General features: G+C 39.0%; 1 protein-coding gene across 1 annotated transcript in view; it reads right to left on the minus strand.

Annotated features, from left to right (window-relative positions):
- Positions 1 to 20,741, minus strand: part of UVSSA (UV stimulated scaffold protein A) — a 113,660-nt gene extending 92,919 nt beyond the window's left edge. The window contains exons 1-4 of the mRNA XM_044680412.1: positions 20,644 to 20,741; positions 17,388 to 17,718; positions 8,061 to 8,181; positions 4,182 to 4,718 (exon numbers count right to left, since the gene is read on the minus strand). Of these exons, the coding sequence (XP_044536347.1) occupies positions 4,182 to 4,718; positions 8,061 to 8,181; positions 17,388 to 17,718; positions 20,644 to 20,741 (1,087 nt within the window). The remainder of the gene's footprint in view (positions 1 to 4,181; positions 4,719 to 8,060; positions 8,182 to 17,387; positions 17,719 to 20,643) is intronic.
- Positions 20,742 to 22,445: the final 1,704 nt, after the last annotated feature.

A 22,445-nucleotide genomic window follows, 5' to 3' on the forward strand; every position in this document is an offset into this window, starting at 1 on the left:
TAACCCAACTCTGAAAGTACCACTTCACACATATTAGATTGGCTAGTATGACAGAAAACGAAAATGAGAAATGTTGGAAGGGATTTGGGAAAATAAGGACACTAAGGCACTGTTGGTAGAATTGTGAACTGATCCAACCATTCTAGCAAGCCATCTGAAACTATGCCTAAAGGGCTATAAAATTCTACATATACTTTGACCTCATGATACCGCTACTAGACCTATATCACAAAGAGATTTTTTAGAAAATGAAAAGTACCTATAAGTACAAAAATATTTATAACAGTTTATTTTGTGGTGCAAAGAATTTGAAATTGAGGGGATGTCTATCAATTGAGGAATGGCTGAACAAGTTGTGGTATATGATTGCGACAGAATAGTATTATGGTGCAAGAAATGATGAGCAGGATAATCTCAGAAAAGTGGAAAGACTTACATGAACTGAGGCAAAGTAAAGTGAACAGAACCAGGAGAACATTGAAGATAGTAACAGCATTATTTTATGATGATTAACTGTGAGTGACTTAGCTATTCTCTGCAATACAATGATATAAGACAATTCCTGAGTACTCATGATGAAAAATGCTAACTATCTCCAAAAAAAGAACTGATGGGAGTCTGAATGCAGATTGAAATATACCATTTTTTACTTTATTTTTCTTGGGTTGTCTTTGGTTTTGGTTTGTATTTTCTTTCACAAGAAGACTAATATGGAAGCATATTTTGCATAACTGCACATGTATAGCCTATATTAAATTGCTTTTCTTCTCAGTGGGAGTATGAGGGAAGGAGAGACTTTGGAACTCAAAGTTTTAAAAAAATGTTAAAAAATTTTATATGTAATAAAATATATGTATACATTTTAAAAAATGTTTTTAAAAGAGTGAGAAGATCTTGGTTCAGCTTTTGAAACTTACTATCTATGTGACCTTAGACAAGTCACTTAATTTCCCTGTGCCTCAGTTTCCTCATCTATAAATTGAAGGAGTTGGACTTAACAGCCTCTAAGGTTCCTTATGGCTCTAGATCTATAATCCTAGGGAACTGGGGCATATAACTATCATGGATTATTTTACAGTAAAAAATAATAAATATCATGAATTCTGAGAAACATGGGAAGACTTATATGAATCAGTGCAGAGTGCAATAATTAGAACCAGGACAATATTCACAAAACTTCAATAATTTTACATTTTACATGAAAAGAATACTAAATAAAGAGGATAGACTGAGTAGATGTAATGGTCAATCTTGGCCCCAGAAAACAGATGATAATATATACCTCCTTCTTTTCAGCAATATCAAGAAGGGGGCTGGTAGGAACAGAATATTGCTTCCTCTGCATCAGTTTGTTTTGATTTAATTTGTTTTCTGTGGTATAAGGGGAAGTGTTCAGTGCTGGAGGTAGGACAGGCAAGCATAGAGTTTAGCTGGTAATGACTGGCTTGTAAAAGCAAATGGCATCAGTAAAATACATTGAAGTCAATCATCTCTAACTTCTCTTCCAGCTCAAAATCCTTTGACTATGTTATATAGAACAGTCAGCTAATCAGAACTTTCCCCAACCATTCTGGGCAAACAAAAGTTTCCTGGATTTGCTTTCATGGAAACCTACACACATATATACCCTAAATGTAGAAAAGTAGTAATGTCTCCAGTTTCTATAGCATTGTTGGTTTACCAACAGTGCTTTTCTCCACCTTGTGAGTCAGGGGGTACAACTTACACATCTCCCCATTTTGCCAGTGCCTTGCTCAAGGTCACAGACATTGTCAATTGTCAAGCCTGGGTCTTCTGACTCCAAGCACAGGGCTCTTTGCACTAAAGTGGGGTGGTTTTGTATATTTCTCTATGAAAACAGATACCCATCTGTAGAGAGAAACACGGGTAAAGAGGAAGCCACCCTTATGCCCAACAACCAAGAGAAGGTCACACAGGGTAAGAGAAAGGGCCTGGCCTAGAAGCCAGGGGATCTGGGTTCACTGCAGGCAGGGAGGGCCTTTTAATGACCTGGATCACCTTGAACAAGTCACCGAATCAGGTCAGTGTTTCCCACAACAGGTGCACTGTGTTGGTATTTTTCATTATAAAACAGGATAATATCTTTATGATCATGTGTCTGTAGTGCAAACCTTTAATTACTCATTCCCCAGGGATTAAATACAGTCAGCCCTCAGCAAAAATGACTCTCATGTCTCCTTGGGCATCCCTTTACTTTCTGGTGTCTAGGACTTTTGTGTTGCTCCATCCCTCCCCCCAAGAGAACAATATTATAAGGTAGCTCACACCAAGGACCTGGAAACTGTGTTTTCTGAGAAGCTGTGATGTGGTAGAAACAACACAGCGGGATTCAGAAGACCTGGGTTCAAATTCTAGCTGTTCCTCTAACTAGCTGTGTGACCTTGGGCAAATTTCTTCTCCTGTCTGAACTCTGGTTCCCTCGTTAGCATAATGAAGAAAATACTTGTCCTACCAACATTTCAGAGTTACAAGGAGGATCTAAGGAGATACATGTAAATCCTTGATAAAGTTCAGCTGATTAGTATTAGGAATATTGCATTACTGACTTCAGGGAGAAGGCAATTATCAAACCAAAGGAACTGTAAATGGTAGACCTCTGGGCAGTGTAGCACTGAGTAGAGATTTGCAAGCAAAGAAGGCTTCCTCCTGCCATTCCTCTATGAAAGTTCTTTTGTTTCTTTGATGAAGGAGGGAAGTTATCTCTGTTCTCCTCTCTTTGAGGATTATCACAGCATATTGACTTTACTCTCATTGTCTCACTATTCCGGGAGGCTAGAAACTTCAGATATGTTTTCTGGATAATCTTGCAGTCTTCTTGTGAGTTGGGAATTATTTCAATTTGGTAGCTGGGAAGGACTGATTGATTGAGTGACTTGTTCATTGTGATCCAGGTCATCAAAAGGCCCTCCCTGCCTAAAGTGAACCCAGATCCCCTGGCTTTTATGCCAGGTCCCTTCTAATCCTGTGTGACCTCCCAGTGATTGTTGAGTGTAGGGGTAACTGGGACTCCTTCCTCTTTATCTACATTTACCATTGTCCTTTGTCCGACACAACATTGACATGGGCCTCCTCTACAGCCATGAACAGCAGCTCTGCTTTGAGTGCTGCAGGCATGTCACTAGGATTCCAGCAAGCATGATGAAATATTAGGCAGAATAAGTCCTTACACCCTCCGTAGTAAGGTAGGAGCATGACAAGAGAACAACTGATATGGTTGACAAGCAGTCCAGAGGACAAATAAAAAGTTTAAAGGAAAACTTGATTGCATTCTACAAATCTTTTACCCACAGCATAAATATTAACGGGAGGTCTTCAATAGTGAAGGCCCTGAAGCCTGACTTTGATTCATGGTTAGCAAAAAATGTAAAGTAGTAATGGGAAATGAAAGGACAGGAATTCAGAGAGAAGCCTGGGCTAGCAAGCTACTAAGAAATGGGAATATCCATTTTCAATAAAGATGCTATTTCAGACACTCCAAAAATTTATTTAATTAAAAAATTCTCAAGTGGTCTCTCCAATAGTTAGACTTTGCTGTATAATAAATGACTCATGGTGCAATAGACAAAAGACTAGTCTGGAAATCAGGAAACCCTGTTTCAAATTTTCCCTCCAACACTTAACTAGCTACAGGATGGCAGGCAAATTATTTAACCTCCCTGAGCCTCACTTCAACAAAATTATCAATAAACATTTATCAAGTGATCAACCTATACACAGGGTATTATTCTAGGTCCTGAGATACAAAGGTAAAAATAGGTCTTTAGGAAACTTACATTCTCCTAAGATGATAAAAGATGGACACAGTCAAGGAAACACAAGGTAACTTGAAGGAGAAGTAAACACTAATAACTGGGACAGGGAGGGGAAGGGTTTGGGGAAGGATTCATGAAAAAGGTGGTACCTGAGCTTCGCTTTGAAGGCAGAGATGAGGAGGGGCATTCCAGGCATGGGAGACAGCTTGTAACAAATACACAGAGGCAGGAGATGTCATTCCAAATCTATGGAAAAGCTAGTAATAGTCCAGTTTGGCTGGGATGTCGAGTATTATGGAATAAACTAAAAATGAATAATAAATACTCATACTAGCTACTTCACAAGATTATTGTGAGGAAAGCATGCTATAAGCCATAAAGCACTATAGAAATGAGGCCTATTTTTACCTGTGGGGATTTCCAAGTTCAGAGAGTACTTATGTGAGCCAAGACCATGGCTTCTTATAAAGTCTTCCCCATCATCATCATCATCATCATCATCATCATCATCATCATCCTCATCATCCTCATCTTCATCCTCATCCTCATCGTCATCATCATCATCATCATAGTCATCATCATCATCATCGTCATCATCATCATCATCAGAATCATCTTCTGCATGTTCCCTGTGATCCCCCTCCTTTGGCCCTGGAGGTCTCAACCGCATTGGCCAATCTCTGTTTCCAACGTCTTCCAGGCAAAAAGATGGAGGAAGTAAGTCTTTGCTGCAACAAGGCTGCTCCTGGTCATCAGGCCTCAAACCAGATGCTGGGCATGTAACTGCACTGTTCAAGGCCACCGACGAGGCAGCTCTGTCTGCCCTAGAAGCCCCAGCTGCCACTGCTCCTACTTCCACATCTCTCACGGTAAAATCAAAGGGCATTAACAGCCTGAAGCAATTCTCCATCTCTGTTAGGCACATTTCAATTTCTTCAGACATTTCTGCCAAAAGACAGGGAGGTATTTTAGTGCTGCTAGATGGATTAGCAAACACCAGAATCTCAAAAGCAAGTCCATACATACAGCCTAGCCTCCTCCCCGAGGAGGGAGAAGGCAGATTCTCCTATATCTGCCAAAAAATGCTCTTATATCTGCCAAAGGAGAGGTTTACTTTTCAGCACCAAATAAGATGGGCTGTGATGCGCTGTAAAAGTGTTCTATGTTCACAATCATATTCACATATTCTTTCCCCTCTCTCTGTGTCTCTTTTCCTCTCCCTCTCCTACTAGCTCTACCTTTCTCTCATCCCCTTTTATGCCCCCCCCAAAACAACTTCTCCCACAGTGTATTATATTCAAACCCTCAGTGTGTTTATCAATGATAGCTTTTTAATTGCTTAATAAACCATAAAGAACAACAGATGGATCTGCAAGGTTATTCTCAGAGATGACACTGGGTAATGATGTTGCAGTTCCTAAAACGTATGTTGTTCTGGCAGGCCATTGGTCGATCTATGAATATCAAGTGAGATGTTGCAGAGAAATGGCTTTGGTAAAGTTCACTGTCAGCTTAGAATTATGAAGGGACCCTGAATTCCCAGTCCCAGCTGACTTTTTACTTACCTGAGAAAAGAATAAAGGTCCCATGAATTATTCAACATCCTCATCTGCCACCTCCTTACTAGTTCTCCTTCCTGCCACTTTTCTTTCTGTAAGTGGCTGCCCGTTACTCCAGGTAAAGAAGTTGCTCCCTGGGAGGGAGGGAGGGAGGCTCTCTAATGCTTTGGGGTCATTAGAAGTCTTATTTACTGCCCTAGTTTCTAACTGGCTAAATGACCCCTTGGTCTTAGTTTCTCAAAGGGTGGTCTCTGGGCCACAAGATCTCCTCAGAGTTTATCCAGGTAATTTTTTTTTAACTCCTACCTTCCATCTTAGAATCAGTACTGTGTATTAATTCCAAGGCAGAAGAGCAATAAGGGCTAGGCAATAGGAGTTGTGTCTTGCCCAGGGTCACAACTAGGAAGTATCTGAGGTCAGGTTTGCCTCTTGGCATAGCTCTCAATCCACTAAGCCACCTAACTGCCCCATGTCCAGTTGTCTTCAGACAATCAAAATGCAAGGGCAGATCATGCTACCATCTAAGTGAGGATCTCAAAGAACACAGAGCGAATAGCTTTATTTAGGAAACTCACAAACCAAGGCCATGGTCAGGCCAAATAAAATGTTAACTCCAGCTCTTAATTCTGAACCCACATCAAAAAGGAAGGGGACAGTGTGAAAAGGATAGTCTCACAGGATCTCAGAATTACTAAGGTTTTTAAAAGAAATCTAGTCCAAACTATACCTGAGTACATATCCTCTCTACACATTCCCCAGATGAGTTATCACTCAGCCTTTAATTGAGGCTACTAATGACAGGGAGTTCAAGATCTCCCAAGGCAGATCATGCCACTGTTGGACAGTTCTAATTCTTAGAAAGTTCATCATACTGAGCCTAAATCTGCCATTCTATCCTTTGATATAAAGTGTAAGAAGTCTAATCCTTATTCAATTACCTGAAAGAGTTAACATGTTTTCTTGCACCCAAGTTTTTTTCTTCCCCAGTTCCTTTATCCCCAATTCTTCCACCTTCTCCCCTTACTTACCCCATGGTCTCCAGTCCTTTGACTATCTTGAACATCCTCCTCTAGACTTGGTCCAGTTTTTCAGTGCCTTTCCTAAAACATGTTACCCAGAGCTGAACACCAGAGTCCAGATGTAGTTTAATCAGGACAAAGGAACAACCTAACCCTGCTTCTGGACACTAGAGAAAATTTTCGATATAGGAGATAACTGAAATTTTTCAGTCTTGATACCTCTCCCTCTTCTCCAATCTCCATTTCCCAACCTCTCAAGGTACTTTCCAGACATTTTAGCATGAAATGGAAATTCTTTCCTCACCAACAATAAAGTAGACCAAGGAATACTGACCTAGAGGAAATTCTTTGACAAATAGTATATAGGAAATTCTAGGTATTCTGAGTAGATCAGAAATTCTGGTCATCAGTGATCCAAACACCATAATTCTAGAAATTGAAAGGGACTAAGAAAGGGTCTAACTATTTCCTAGAGCAGGGGTTCTTAATCTTGAAACCACAGATCCCCAAGGAGTCCCTGGATAGATTTAAAGAGGTCCAGGAACTTGAATGGGAATTTTTATTTTTATTTTAACTAGCCTCTAGTTGAAATTTGACACCTCCAATTATAAATGTTTTAAAATTCTCTTACAAAGGGGTCCACAGGTTTCACCTGCCTGTCAGAGGTGACCATTACACAAAAAAGGTTCAGATCCCCTATCCTAGTGCATCTTTCCTTAGGATGACAGAAAGGACAAAGGACATGCCAATTCGACCAAGTTTGAGCAACACCACTAGATGGCAGGGGAGAAGCATCTTGCTCTTGTTGCTTTACAAATCTGCTGAACCATCAGTACACAATCTGGCTTTCTTTCAGATTTCATTATAAAATAGTAAATATATGTATATGGAATGAATTTATTATCATCATTATCATTAAATAATGTTCATATGCCTCTTTTAAAGATTTTTTCTGAAGAGTAATGCAGATATGACGATCAGAAGGGAAGGGAACAAGCATTTATAGCACCCACCTCATACCAGGCATGGCCCTTTACAAATATTTCATTTGATCTTTACAACAACCCTGTTATTATTCCCCTTTTACAGCTGAGGAAACTGAGGCAAACAGATTAAGTGACTTGCTTGAAGTCATACAGTTGGTATCTGAGGTCAAATTTGAACTCAGGTCTTCCTGGCCCCAAGCCTAGTGCTCCATCGACTTGAGTCACCTTGCTGCCCATCAGGAGGGACCTCTCCCTCTCTGAACCCTCAGAGTCACATGATGCCTTCCTTATTCCCGCTCTGGGTCAGCTCTGTTTCCTTCCTTTTCTTTTCAATTCTGCTCCTTCGGTCAGGAACCAGCCTGGAGTCCTTAGAGCAAAAACAGGAACTCCACAAAGGTAAGCAGTATGCATTCAGAGGATACCATGCCCTCTGAGCTCTAGCATAATTGGAACTTTCCTTACATCTATAGAGGAAGGATTCCACTAATAACTCACCCAACTAAAGATCATTCAGCACTTTCTTCAATAACCTTGTAAAAGAAGCTGAGACCTTAAGAATTACTCTCCTCATTTTACAGGTGAGAAAACAGTCAGAGTCATGCCTGGGGTCACAGAGACAGTGTGGAATTTCATTCTATGCTACCATAGACACATCATAGGCACTTTGTAAATAATATTTTAAAAAGTGTTTTTCTCTTAACAAACATGGCTTCAGCAACTTGCCTTGCATTTCTTTTTCTGTTCTTTTGGCCCTTTCTTTGTAGATGCTGTCTAATCGTTTTTGCTTTTCCTCTTCCCTTTTTCTTTCAGCCAAAGTCCTGGCACCAGCATCCTGAAAATCCACCTGAGAAATAAAAATAAGTATTAGTCCTGTCCACGGGAAATATCAAAGAGCTTCAAATGTCATAAAATCAGTTATCTGCTCAAAACGAGAGTGGATATCCAAACCAAGAATATATATTTAAATACTGCCCTTTATGTTAGGTGTGAGGTGGAGGCAGTGAAAGTACAACCCAACCCATTATGCAGATGGGACAATTAAGGTTCAGACTTGCCAGGGATTACACAATGAATAAGCAGTGTAAGCAGCCATTAAACCTAAGATTCTTTCCCCTATTCCACATTGCCTGGAATACTATAGCCTCTAATTTAAGATTAATACATTATAAATCTATTAAAAATATACAATGATTCAGAGGGTTTACTATTGATAACAAGTATTCAGCTACTTTAAAAAAAGAAGAAATTAGAAGACCTCAAGCACAAAACATGAGAGAACTAACAGCGCTAGGATGAAAATTGTATCTTTTACAATAGAGAAGTCATTCAGTTGTTTAAGAAGATATGACAACTAAAGGAAGGCTGAAGAATGCAGGCTGACATAGCGAAAGTAGATGGCTCTGACATCCTGAAAAAGAATCAAAAGCGCCACTCTTAAAGGAGGCAAGCACATAATATTGGGAAGAGTAATAGATTTACACTCTGAAGACCTGGGTTCAAGTTTATGATCTACTATTTGTGACTGTGGCTGGGACCTCAAACATCAAGGCCTGAAGCACAAGATATTTCCCATGGAAAGAAAAAGTATACTGGTTTTGGGTGGGGAAGTCTCCCCCTTAAGTTGTATGGCTTAGCCAAGTTGAGGCTTTACATGGCTCTCCTACCTGCCTTCCTTCTAACAAACCAATCCTTATAGCCTCAGGGTCAAGACTAGTTTTGGGAGCATCAGGCCAAAGGTATAGGATCGTCATGCTTTTACATGGTACGTTTAGAGGTGGGAGACAGGTTGGTACCCTCACTGGAGTTACTGGCAGTAGCTACTGCCTTCCTACTCACACAATTCAAATGTTCTACCACCCTGATGATAGCAATACATGCCACAACATGATTTAAAATAACTCAAGTCACTTTTAATTGAGACTAAGGAAAAGGCTTCTTTAGAAATTTTAGTCTTCTGGTTATTTTATTTTAGAATTACCTTCACACACTATGAAAGACTAGAGGCTCCCCACATGTTTTCATAGCTCCCAAAAAGTTGACTGTCTGCTGCATTCTAAGAACCACTGGGCCTTTCTATCTCCCCTACTGCTGAAATTTCCACTTCCCAGTGTCTCTTTCTACTAGAATATGAGCTCCATGAGGTTGGGAACTATATTGAGTTTCTATTTTTATCCCAAAGCACATCACAGTGCCTTACACATAATAACTACTTAATAAATGCTTTTTCATTCTTGAAGACATTTGTAAAAATCCAAGCATTGACCATATAGAGCCATTTAACTTAATTTCTTTTTTTTTTTAAACTCTTACCTTCTATCTGGCAGAAGAATGATATGGGCTAGGCAATAGGGGTTCAGTGACTTGCCCAAGTTCACACAGTTAGGAAGTATCTAAGGTCAAATTTGAATCCAGGACCTCCTGTATCTAGGCCTGGCTCCCAATCCACTGAGCCACCAATCTGCCCCCTTAACTTAATTTAAGTAACAAGAACTTTCAGATGGATGGTAGGGAGCTGCCACTGATCACCTGTACCATAAACTGTTTTTTTGAGATCCCCTCCCAGAGAATTATTCCCACAAAAAGTTTGTGGTTCTCTCAGGCCACACAAGGATTTCAACTTATACACATCAGCTAGTCAAACTTCTAACCTTCAAGAGGTCATAGTCCTAGTCAGAATGGTAAAGGGAGCACATACTCTAAAGCAGACATTCTACCAGCAGTAATTGCCAAGAACAGTCAGTCCAATAGTGAACTACATGGTAGACTTGGAGTATGGAAGCCATAATTATTATTTTTTCATGAATTTGGATTATTATTAATAACAAAAATGATAATGAACATCTATGTAGTGTCAACTATGTGTCATATACTGTGCTAAGCATTTTTTACAAATATTATCGCATTTGATCCTCATGACAACTCTGAGAATTAGGCACTACTATTATCCCCATCTTAGAGATGAGGAAACTGAGGCCAAAAAATTAAGTGACTTGCCCAGGGTCAAATAGCTACTTTGTGTCTGCGGCTAGATTTGAACTCAGAACTTCCTGATTCCAGGCCCAGGACTCTATCCACAGCACTACCTGGCTGCCTATTTGAAGCCTGACTGTCTCTTACTCTCCATGTGGTGGGAATAAAGATACCTGCATACTTGTCTCACAGGGTAATAATCCCCTCAAACACTAAGTCAATGTCATCTGCTATTATTATGATTGACTAAAGATAAGTTTAAGGAAAAAACCCATCAGCCTATAACAAATGAATCCACCTTTATTTACTGTGAGCACAACTAGTGTACAAATGGGTAGGAAGCTACATCCAACCCCTGGCAAAGCAGGACACAAACAATGCAGATCACTTTTTTCTATTCCTCCTCTAGCTTTTATTTTCTGGGCTAATCTGCAAGGGAGCATCCTGTCCATGGTGCTCTCTCCCAACCCAGCCCCTTACACTGTTCCCACCAGTCCAGTGAGGGTACCCTGCTCTGCATGCTGGCACAAAGATACAGGGATATAGATTATTGCTGATGGCAGATATGGTCAAGAATAGGTCATGTGGGGAAGACAGCTGACCAAGAGGACTCTACTTCCCAATAAATAATAAGTTAGTCATGATTATATTGAAGTTTACTAACATCCTCTCATTCAATCCTCACATGAGCTCCCATCATTTGGACTGGGCAACTGTTATGATCTCAGTTTTATAGGTAAGGCTAGAACAGGTGAAGTCTTTGTTTTGTGATTTGTCCAAGGTCACCCAGTGAGGAAAGGCTCAATTTGGGTTAAACTGGAGCTCTGTTTCTGAAAAGCTGTCAGACAGCATGCTAGAAGAATCATGACATTTTAAGACAACTAGAGTTTCTGTTGAGCCCAAATGCTTTTGAACATTATAATTACATTGCTTAAGCTACAATAACAATCTTTGATTCCTTCCTAAGATGTACTGTTCCAGGCTCTTTCATGTTATAAAATTCAACAAGCCCACATAACCTATTATCTTCTCTTCCCTTGCCTTAATGGGATCTAGCATAGAAGAGAGAGATCTCTAACTACTTGTGAAATCTGGAGATGATTGACTTAAATGTTGATAAAAGTTTAATGACTCCATTACATTTTTAGCAATGACTTGGATGAAAGGATAGGTGTCACAAGGACAGTAAATCTGCAGATGACACAAAGCAGGGAGGGATAGCAAACACATCAGATGACAAAAATCAGGATCCAAAAAGATCTTGACAATTTAGATATAAAGAAAAATCCCTACGAGTTAGAGTTGTCCATAAAGGAGTATGGACTGCCTCAATAAATAATGAGATCACTGTCACTCAAGGGAGTAAAGGGAAAGATGGACAACCACTCTCCAAGAGTCTTGTAAAGCAATTCCCATTCAATTACAGGCTGTACTAGATTGTTTTCTGGGGTCCCTTCCAAATCTAAAGTTCTATGAATATGAGAAGCAGCAAGAGAAGGATCTTGAAGTCAGGAGACCTGGGTTCTAGTCTTATCTCTGTCACCTAGTGACACATGTGACTAAGGGACAAATCAGTTTATCTGACTGGAACCCCTAATTGGTCTCTGTGCCTCCAAGGAGACCTGAAGGTGACTGCCTCCTGCTGCAATTTTCCAAAGATTATTTTGTCTGATCCTTTTCTTTATCACATCTTATCAGGACAGTGATGAGGGTCATTGAGCTAATATCTATAAAGTACTCAATAAACCCTTTAGCACTATATAAATGTCAACTATTACTATCATTAAGTCTGGTCTTTATGTGCATGTCCCTACAAGATTGCATGCCTTGTCAAGGGAGGGGACATTTCATTTTCCATCTTTGCCTCTCTAGCACCTAATATAAGGCTTTGCCCACAGTAGGTGCTCACTAACAAATGTTTGTTGAATTCAAGTATACCCCATAGCAACAAGCAGTCTACAAATCTCAAGGCGGCACATTCTAGGGAAAAACCAGAATTGATTCAATTCTGTTGGTCTGGAAGCAAGTCAAATGCTTCTCCCTTTCCCACTTGCCTACACTCCAAGTTCTTAATATGTCAAACAGCAACATTTTCTCATTCATAACATTTGGAAATGAATAACTGCCCTGGTTGTACAGAGAAGAGTCTAGCCACAGGTCAAGGGCTGACCCAGTCATGAAGGTTCCAGGGTTTGGATAATTCTGAGAATATAGGCATAAGGTGTTACTATTTGTCTCTCCAAAAATAAGTCACTGTATATTATTGAAGAAGTCACTTTAATCATTTTTATAATTCAGATCACTCACTTCTATTCACCTGTAAAATGGGCTAATAATGTTTCCCTACCATCCAGAAATAAAGTAAAACTTGAGCCTTGTGATGTAAGTTATAATGTATATAATTCTCCTGGTGTAGGGTAGTACTGAATTATAAATGTCACCTCTCTTAAATCATAAGGTAATAAAATACTTGCAATGTTAAGAGAAGAAAGTCAATTGGAAAGGCTTAAGCCTCAACTTCCAATACACTTCTTAACCACATATTTGGTCACTTAAGCCAGTAACAGGTGTCTTTTCCAGATTCATTTAAGGTGTATCTAGGTAAAAGTGAAAAATACTATTGCCCACTTCTTATCATTTTATTCCACTCTCTTGCAAACTCCAAACTAAAAACTGTTTCATTTATTGTCTAGACAGAGGACTCTGTCATCATTTGTTTAAGTGGTTCACTCACCACAGGCTTTAAAAGAGACTGATCTGAAGTTTGAAATTAAGCAACCAAAAAAAAAGAATGTTAAATGGAGATTTTAAAAGTTCCTCATTCAAAAGACAGTAGGAAAACAAGGGCTCATTGAGAGGTGACCTTAGATTCATTAAAAAATATTTATAAGGTATGTATGGCCCCAAGGTGCCATAAAGGACATGTAAAAAGATTCCTTATTCAAATTATCCCATCCTCTTACCATGATAATTATCTTATTCCTTGTTATTCCTGCTCATGGCTAGCCTAACATAAGGAACAAGGAATGGAGAATACATACGAAGATACCAGATCCTGGGATTTAGAATTGGAAGAAAACACAGAGATCATCTAGTCTAATCTCTCTGAACAGATTCAGAGACACACGGGCATCTTTGTCTCTCTAGTACCTAATATAGGACCCTGTCTATAGTAAATGTTCATTAATAAATGTTTGTTGAATTAAGTTAAACAAGGAAACTCACAAACAACAAGCAGTCTACAAAACTCAAGGTGGTGCATTCTAGGAAAAATCTAGGTTCGGTGCTAGAGTAAGAGTTTATGTCCTGGGCTTCCAAATTCAGTGCTCCTTCCAACACAGAAACAGTATCATAAGCATTTTTTACTACCTGGGATTTTGGGAGGGTATATTAAAGCTTCTATCTAAATTTTTAAAAAATTAAAAAAAAATAAAGCAACTATCTTTGCTATAAACTATATCATAGGAATAAATTCCATGGTATAAAAAAATATGCCACATATGTGTGGCCAATAAATAACAATGGGAATATCCACTAAAGCCCTGCTCTCAACCCTGTAATAAAGAGATTAAATCTACCTTGCCCATTCTTAAATCTAATCACCAAAAGTGTAAACAACTCCACTTAATTCTCAAGTGGGGAGGTCTGTGACCCACCTGTGCAAAAAATGGTGACGAATCAGAATTGACTGACTGCCCCCTGGGCAGTCCTAAGAAAAGCATCTATTGTGATTGGACAAATTAACTAAGAGGAAGGCATAGGAAGTGACAAAAGAAATGGCCTAGATAAATTAAGAGAACTTCCGGGGCTTGGCCTTTTTTGGACTTTTCCTCTTGTTCGTGACTTGGACCTGGAGGAGTGCTGGACCTGGGACCTTGGTGAGACTGTTCTTAAATCTTTCCCTTAGAATTACACATAGTGATATAAAAACTAAATCTTCCTGGACTTCTCTAAAAGAACTGCTCTTTAAAAAGAGATTCTGAGAACTGCTTGAATACATGGGCAGATGGGGATATTATTGGGGATGTAGACACTAAACGATAACTCTAGTCCAACTATCAATAATATGGAATTAGGTCTTAATCAATGATACATGCAAAACCCAGTGTAATTGTGCATTGGCCAAGGAGGATTAGGAGGGTATGGGGGAGAGGGAAAGAACATGAAATGTAACTATGGGAAAATATTCAAAATTAAAATTAAAAGAAAAAAAAGAGATTCTATGAGTGAAACTCCTACTTCGTTCATCTCCTGCACTCTGGGGCCCTCCAGCCTTGGGCAATTCCCTGGTAGCCAAACCTTTTAATATTCACCTAACCAAAACCCTTTTTACGCTTACATGCGTCATCACGGTATGGAAGTGTTCTGGGGTTAGAGAAGACAATGTCAGTGGAGCACCAATCCTGGAAACACCTAATATCTCCTGCAAGAGTTAGCCTTGCTAAATGTGGAAAGATTTCTCACCAGACAGTTGGTCACAAGTGGATAAATTCTGGGGGTTAACAAGAAATCATTAAATACCCACACTAAAGCACAGAGGGGCTAGGATTGAAAGGGAGGGAGCACAGATATTGATTAAATAAAAAACATTTGAATTATTCAAATGTAGTCACAAATGCTATATGGAATGGCAGCAAAAACAACTCCCTGTTTATTCTACTGTCTTTGTAATTTTCTATTTCATTTCCATCTCTACTCAGAGATTCTGATCTTAAGCTAGATAATGAATCTTGTTAGAGCCCATGTGATGACACTAATCATAGCAAATCACTGGTTTGCTTATTGTTTAAATTCTGAATACTATTTATATGGATTATAATAATATATATATTCTGACCCATTGTTAGAAACAAATTCTTTCAGAATCTCAAAAGTTTAACTGTTCTACAGTTCTAGCCAAACTCTGATGGAGGTGGCCTACACCTTTCTGTCTCTGTCTCTGTTTATTCCCATAGGCCTTGAATAGATTTTGGTCACCATCTACTTAAATCCATGTCTCCTTTTAATTTTATACTCAATTTTCTCTCCCCTCCTCCAATTTTCTACAAATTTTCTTACATCATTTTATATGACTCCATCTTGCATCAAATTTATGGACATGTGATAATTCTGCTATTAGATTGTAAACTGTAGGATCAGTTTTCACTTGATATCTCCAGACCAAGCACTATGCTTTGCATATGGCAGAGTTTTAAATATTTGTCAAATGGAAATAATGTTCTGTTCTATTCTGTTCTTCAAATTAAAAAACAAAACTATCTAGGAAATTAAGGGTAAAACAAACCCACCTTCCTCATCTTTCCCCACCCTCAGTATTCTTATGCCTGGCTAGAGGAGAGAACATCTGAGAAGTAAGAGTTAAATGATCATCTTTTACTGTAAGACATACAACTTGAAAACAATTCTAAAGTAACCAGGTTGAAGAGAGGAAATGACAAGCAGGAAGCAGCAAAGCAATTATTTCCCTCTGTTATTCAATACCCTGAAGTCCAACCTCAGGTCACAGACTATTCTAGAGTTTGCTATCAACAGGCCCCTCTTGTGGGACACAGGCCAAGAACCATCACTAGAGTTTCCAAGCAGGGAAAATCACACTATGTTCCATCCCAGAACCCTATATTCTATACAGGGGAAACAATTTTAAAAGTAACAGCTGGGGTAACCTAGAAAGGAGTGAATAACAAAAAGGGAGCCTGAGGTTAAAAAGGAAGGTTAGGTGGACTGCAGGGTTTGAGGCTGACTGTATTAGGTGTTTGAAGCCTTTCTTCTGGCAATCAACTAACCTTTCCTTTTCCTCTTCCTGCTCTCCAGCTACCTTCCCAAGGCACTGCCCAACTATTAATTAGATGGAGTCTAAGTATAGTGCAAGACTATATTGATTCTGGCTAGGAATGCCCTTTTTGAATCCTTCATAGTAAAACAAGAGTTCTCACCCAAATTTAAAGAATCACAGCCATATGGAAAGGCTAGTTGACTCTATTTTTTCTGCTCTATTCACAGGCAGCTCTATTACATATAAAACATTTATACAATGGATATATCTGCAAGTAAGCCCTGCCATCTCACTAGAGACCTGTCTGGGGTGATATGTGGATTCCACAGGCTGCAGAAGCAAACCTGGAGAGAAGGAACAAGGTGCCTCTGCTTTCTCTATTTTCCATAAGAGTATTCCAGTTGTTCTTCTAGCTGCTGTACTTTATTCATTCTGACAATATCTCATTTTTTTATAAGTGAGAAAATTTAAGAGGAATGATGAATTATCCCTACGTTTTGCATATTTCCATGGTAGGTAACATGGCAACAAAATACACAATTGATGATGTTATATATAAGATTTCATTGAAAATTACTTTAGCCTTATAATCTAATAATTATAAGATGTAAATGATAAAAATAAGTGTATCACATTTGCAGCCTATTGATATTGTAATGATCTGTACATGGAATTAAAACAGGCTTACAAAAAATTAATAAAATGTATATGACCACTAGGAAGAAAACCACTCTATGTGACAGCCAACTAAGAAATGGGTCCAACATGTAAAACCCAGTGGAATTGCGCATTTGCTATGGGGGAGTGGGGGAAGGAGATTAGTGGGGAGAGAAAGAACATGAATCATGTAACCATGGAAAAATTTTCTAAAAAAGAAATGGGTCCAGAACTAGGGTATCACCAACACAGGGATATTCCTGAGCCCTGTGGGGAGAATACAATAAAGTATACCCTGCAGAATTCAAAAACTAACCATTCTTCTGCAGAAACCTCTCTAGGATAGACTGATGTTCACAAATGATGACCCTTTGTATCAGAAATAGCAAACCCCAAAAAGCACATGTTGAAAATAAACAGTAATCCCCATAGAATAGAGATCGATCCCCTTGGGCTTGGAAAAGTGTCATGAATGCTTGCAAATAACCACACTATTATTGAAAACTCTAACACAAAATCAAGAGTTTTGTGTTTATAAAGGAAAAGCTGAAGGAGTTCTAGTTCACAGAGTTGTGAGGCAAAGTACTTTGTAAATCATAAAACATTATAGAAACATGAACTGCAATGATGATGAAGATGAAGCAAAATACCTTTTTGTTATGTTTTAAGAAATGATATCCAAGAGAAAGCTTCTTGTAGGCATCTCCGTATTTCTCATTCCATTCTGTAACAGATTTGAGGGCAGCTTTCTTCAGTTTCTGAGCTACTTCTTTTGGGGGTGGCAGAGGCTGCTCATAGTCTGTTTCCACCGTGAGTTCCAGGAATTCTTGGAAGTTGGAAATAATTAGTGTCCGAAATTGATGTGACCTGGTAAAGAGCTCATCCACAATCTGAAAAGCTGAAAACCGTATCTCAGCATGTTCTTGATTCAATTGAGTCATGAGTAAATGGTAAGCATGACTGATATGTTCCTCTGAAGATCTGTTGAAATATTAACAGTTCTTAGACAACAATACAAATTCTGAAATGCACATTGGCTTAGCATTTTCTCCTAATTTTAAGTAAGCTTTCTTTATATATAAATAGCATATAACTTTAAGATAAATAACTCAAGATAAATCCCCAAGACAACTAATAAACTTTTAGTTCTTAGATATTTTTAACTGGGTTCCTAAGACTGAAAACTGTTTTTTCTTCACACGTTCCTAATATTTCTAAGGAATGTAACTTTTCTTTAAATTATGAGAAAATCATCACTCTTTGAAACCTCAGACACAGAGGAAGAAGGGATTCCATAGTTACATACTAGAAATATTAATCACAATGCCAGAGGAATTTGAATAACAATCCTTTTAAAGGAACTTAAATTCATATGGAAATAAAAATTATAAATAAAAGAGTAGCAAAATCTCAAAAGAAACAAGATTTCAAGTGTCCCAAAGATTAATGGAAATATGTTCAGAGGGTATAAGGAAGCTGCGCCAAATTAACAAGGACATGCATGTGAAAAGTGCAAAGACAGTAAGCAAGATCTGCATGTCTGGGGAAAGATGAATTAGCTGTGCACCATGAATTAGAGATCACAGAAAGACAAGGGACATAGTACCCTCCACATGTTAAAAGAACTAGAGAAATGACTTCAGCATCCTAAGTGAATCTTTTGTGAAAGATTTACAGAAACATGATGAGAATTACCCAAAATGCAAAGGGCTTGGAAAGGATGTGATCTATAGAAGAAAAACTAAGTAAAGAAGTTCCCTATGAGTGAAAGTCCTAAAGAAACCAAGCATTTCATTAACTACATTAAATCACTAATATCTTACAAAAAGAACTTTCATTTCCCACTCCCACCTTCTTTCTTTCTTCCTAATTTCTGCCCCAACCAAAAGATGAAGATCAGAAGTGACTATATAGGAAAAAGGAGAGAAGACAGATGGAGATAAGTGTGGTTGAAAGTAGGGCATAAATGGAATGGGAGATGGTTGTCTAAGGAGGTAGCCACAGAATGACAGATTTTCCCAGTGCTACACAAATGATCGCATTTCTTCCCGTCTTCTCTAGAAGATTGCCCCCTTTATCATCCCTACTCTTTCACTTCTCTCCAGCCTTTCTCTGTCTATTGGTTTATTTACTACTACCTGCCAACAAGTCCTTGTCTCCTCCATCCTCAAAAACCCTCACTTGATTCATTCATCCCTGCTAATTACTGTCCCATGTCTATCCTCCTTTTTGAGGTTAACCTCTTTTAAAAAGCTTCCATTTACTTTTTTCCCACCTTCTTCTTAACTGCAGTCTGATTTCCATCATTCCACAGAATCTGCTCTCTCTACAGTTACAAGTGATCTTATACTGTCAAATCCAGTGGCCTTTTCTCAGGCTTCATTCTCCCAGAGCTCTCTGCAGCCTCTGACACTGTTGATCACCCTTTTTCTCAATCCTCTCTTCTTTCTAGGTTTTGTGATACAGCTCTTTCCTAGTCTTCCTCCTGGATCTTGTTTGTTTGTTTCTTTTTAAACCCTTAACTTCTGTGTATTGACTCCTAGGTGGAAGAGTGGTAAGAGTAGGCAATGAGGGTCAAGTGACTTTCCCAGGGTCACACAGCTGGAAAGTGTCTGAGGCCGGATTTGAACCTAGGACCTTCCATCTCTAGGCCTGACTCTCAATCCACTGAGCTACCCAGCTGCCCCCTTCCTCCTGGATCTTTAAATAGGACATGCCTGCTGAAGATGGAGATTCCCCAGGACTCTATGCTGGGCCCTCTTCTCTTCTTCATCTATATTTTTTCCCTTCCTGACCTCATCAGTTCTGATGTATCCAACAATCATCTCTATGCTGATGATTCTCAAACCTACTTATCCAACCATAACCTTTTCCTGGACCCTCAGAACAGTCTCTCTAACTGCCTACTGGCTATGCGTATCTAGATGTCTTAGAGAGACCCTGAACTCATCATGCCCAAAACTGAATTTATTATTTTGCCCCCCAAGCCTTCCCTTCTTCCAAATTTGCCTAATAGTGTTGAGGGTACTAGCATCCTCCCAGACATCCAGGTTCACAATCTATATTTCATCTTCAATTCTTCAATTTCTCATCCCTCCCTCCCAACTCAATCTTTTGCCAAGTCCTATAGATTTTGCCTTTGTAACCTCTCTTTTATGTGGCCCTTCTCTCTTCTGACACTGCTACCTCCTTGGTATAGGCCCTCATCCCCTCATGCCTGGATTACTGCAATAGCCTGCTGATAAGTCTGCCTGCCTTAAGTCTCTCCCCATTCTAGTCCATCCTCCACTCAGCTGTCAGAGTGATCTTCCTGAAGCACAGGCCTAACCATCCCCATTTCCTCCACCCCACTAACCCCAGTGGCTCCCTAACACCTCCAGGATCAAATGTAAAATATTGTTTGGCATTCAAACCTCTTTGTGGCCTGGTCTGCTTCTACTTTTCCCTTACTCAATCCCATATATTATGAGATCCAAGAACATTGGCCTCCTTGCTGCTTTTTGCACAAGACACTCTAACTCTCTACTCCAGGCATTTTCACTGTCTCCCATGCCTAGAACATTCTCCTTCCTTATCTCTTCTTCTTAGAGTCCTTGGCTTCATTCAAGTCCCAGGTAAACTTCAACGTTCTATAAGAAGGCTTTCCTGATCTCCTTTAATGCTAGTGCTTTCATTCTATTGACTATTTCCAGTTAATCCTGTCTATGTCTTATTTATCTAAGCTTTTTCATTTTGTCTTTCCTATTAGACCAAGAGTTCCTTAAGAGTTGGGACTGTCTTTTCTCTTTCTTTGTATCCCTAGCTTTAACACAGTGCTTCCTTAATAAGTAATTACTAATAAGTGCTCATTGATTGACAGGGTGCCCTGAACCACCCATCCCATGATTCCCTAACCAAAAGTCATACTTGCAGATTTTCTTCACTTCCTTCATTTTTTCAGGATCCAGCTGTGGTTCTCCTGATGTGGTGAGATCTTCCACTAACTGAGAAAGTTTTTGATCCATATCTGGAAAGCTGTAACAGAGAGACACTAAATCATGATATGGCTCTTTTAGAAATCACTTAAAATTCTTCTGGGAGTCTGCTCTGTGGAGAAGTATGAAAGCCCAAGGTTTTCAGTGTTTACCCTTTTCACAGCAATTGATAAAAGCCCAGAGTTTGAGAACAGGAAGAACTAAATTTCAATTTTGACTTGGAGGCTGCCTCTGATTCAAGCTATTTGCCCATTTCTATCTATGACTCTTATAAATCCCTCCAGCTGTGAAACAAGGCTGGCCCAAATCCCAAGGGTGCCATGAGGATTAATGCTTGCAAAGAATTCTGAAGGTACGAAGTACTTAACTATTATTCTGTTCTCAGAACACCCATTTTATCTGTTCTGAAAACAAGTACATACTGGAAAAACCTATAAAGGAAAAAATAATAAAAAACCCCTAACAAACAGGTTTTTATTAGCTGCTAGTGATATCATATATCCCCCAAGGCATAGTGCAAGATGGTCCACATACATCTGGAGAAGCAATTTGAGAAAGGAATATACAACACTGTACATCTCCCCAGACAACCCTTAGCAGATGGCAAGCCATTTCTGATAAACAGCGATATCCCATTGCCTTCTATGGTTTCTGTCTTGTGCCAGTCCCATTATGAACTGGTAACACTGAATTTAACAATGACTTTGGGCTGCTGAGTTGGTGCAATGAGAGCCATGTTAACAACAACAATAACAACAACAAAATTTAAAAGGCCTATATGGGGAATGACTAAATGAACTGTGCCATATCAATGCAATGGATTATTATTGCACTATAAAAGGACAAATATGAAGACTATAAATGAATATGGAAAGACATCTGAAATGTTACAGAGTGAAGAAAGCAGTCAGAACATACATACTGCCTATATAAAAAGTAACAGCAACAAAATCTGAAAAGTACACACATACACTAAAGAGACCAGAAGCAAAAAAGATGAAGGGAATTGTTATTACTATGATAATTTTTCCCAGATGAGGTTCTTAATGGAAACACAAGCCAATATGAGTTATTATTGTGAATCAGTGCCCAATCCCTGCACCACCCCCCTCACCAAAATAAGGTCTGATTGCCTAGAATAAAAGGAGTTAGGATGCTCCAATTCGATAGGTTCTGCTTTGGAAGCTCGCCCAGGATATTATTGGGGATATGAAGGGATGAGAAGAAGTATGGTCTTAAGCTGCCAATATTGGCAACATTTTTCCTGAAACAAAGCAGACCTGAGCCTAAGGTGCTATTTATAATTGAATACTGAGTTTGACGTATTAAGAACTAGTAAACAACATTGGGGATAGATTCTCCCCCAGGACTGGTTGTTTTGGAAAGCGCCTATAAACTGTTATAAGGGCACCACTAAAAGATTTCAAATAATGCTACAGATTCTTGGGAGTTAGCTTATAAAGTAGCAGGATTAAAGTATTCAGAAAAGAAGACAATGTAGTTGTTTTCCCAGATCCTCAAATATACATGGAAAAGGGGCCACTTGGGAATAAGCCATTAAACATTTTATAAGTGGGATTTGTAGACTAAGGTAATGTCCTTCATAGAAAAAGAAGGGTGAAAAAGTAGATTACAATAAACAATTGTATGTATGAACAATTATAGTTATTTTCAGAAAGACATGAGTAAAGTGTCCTTTGATGCCTGACTAGAACATTTCCCAGGTGCTACAGC

The sequence above is a fragment of the Gracilinanus agilis genome, chromosome 6, assembly GCF_016433145.1.
Source record: "Gracilinanus agilis isolate LMUSP501 chromosome 6, AgileGrace, whole genome shotgun sequence".
NCBI lineage: Eukaryota > Metazoa > Chordata > Mammalia > Didelphimorphia > Didelphidae > Gracilinanus > Gracilinanus agilis.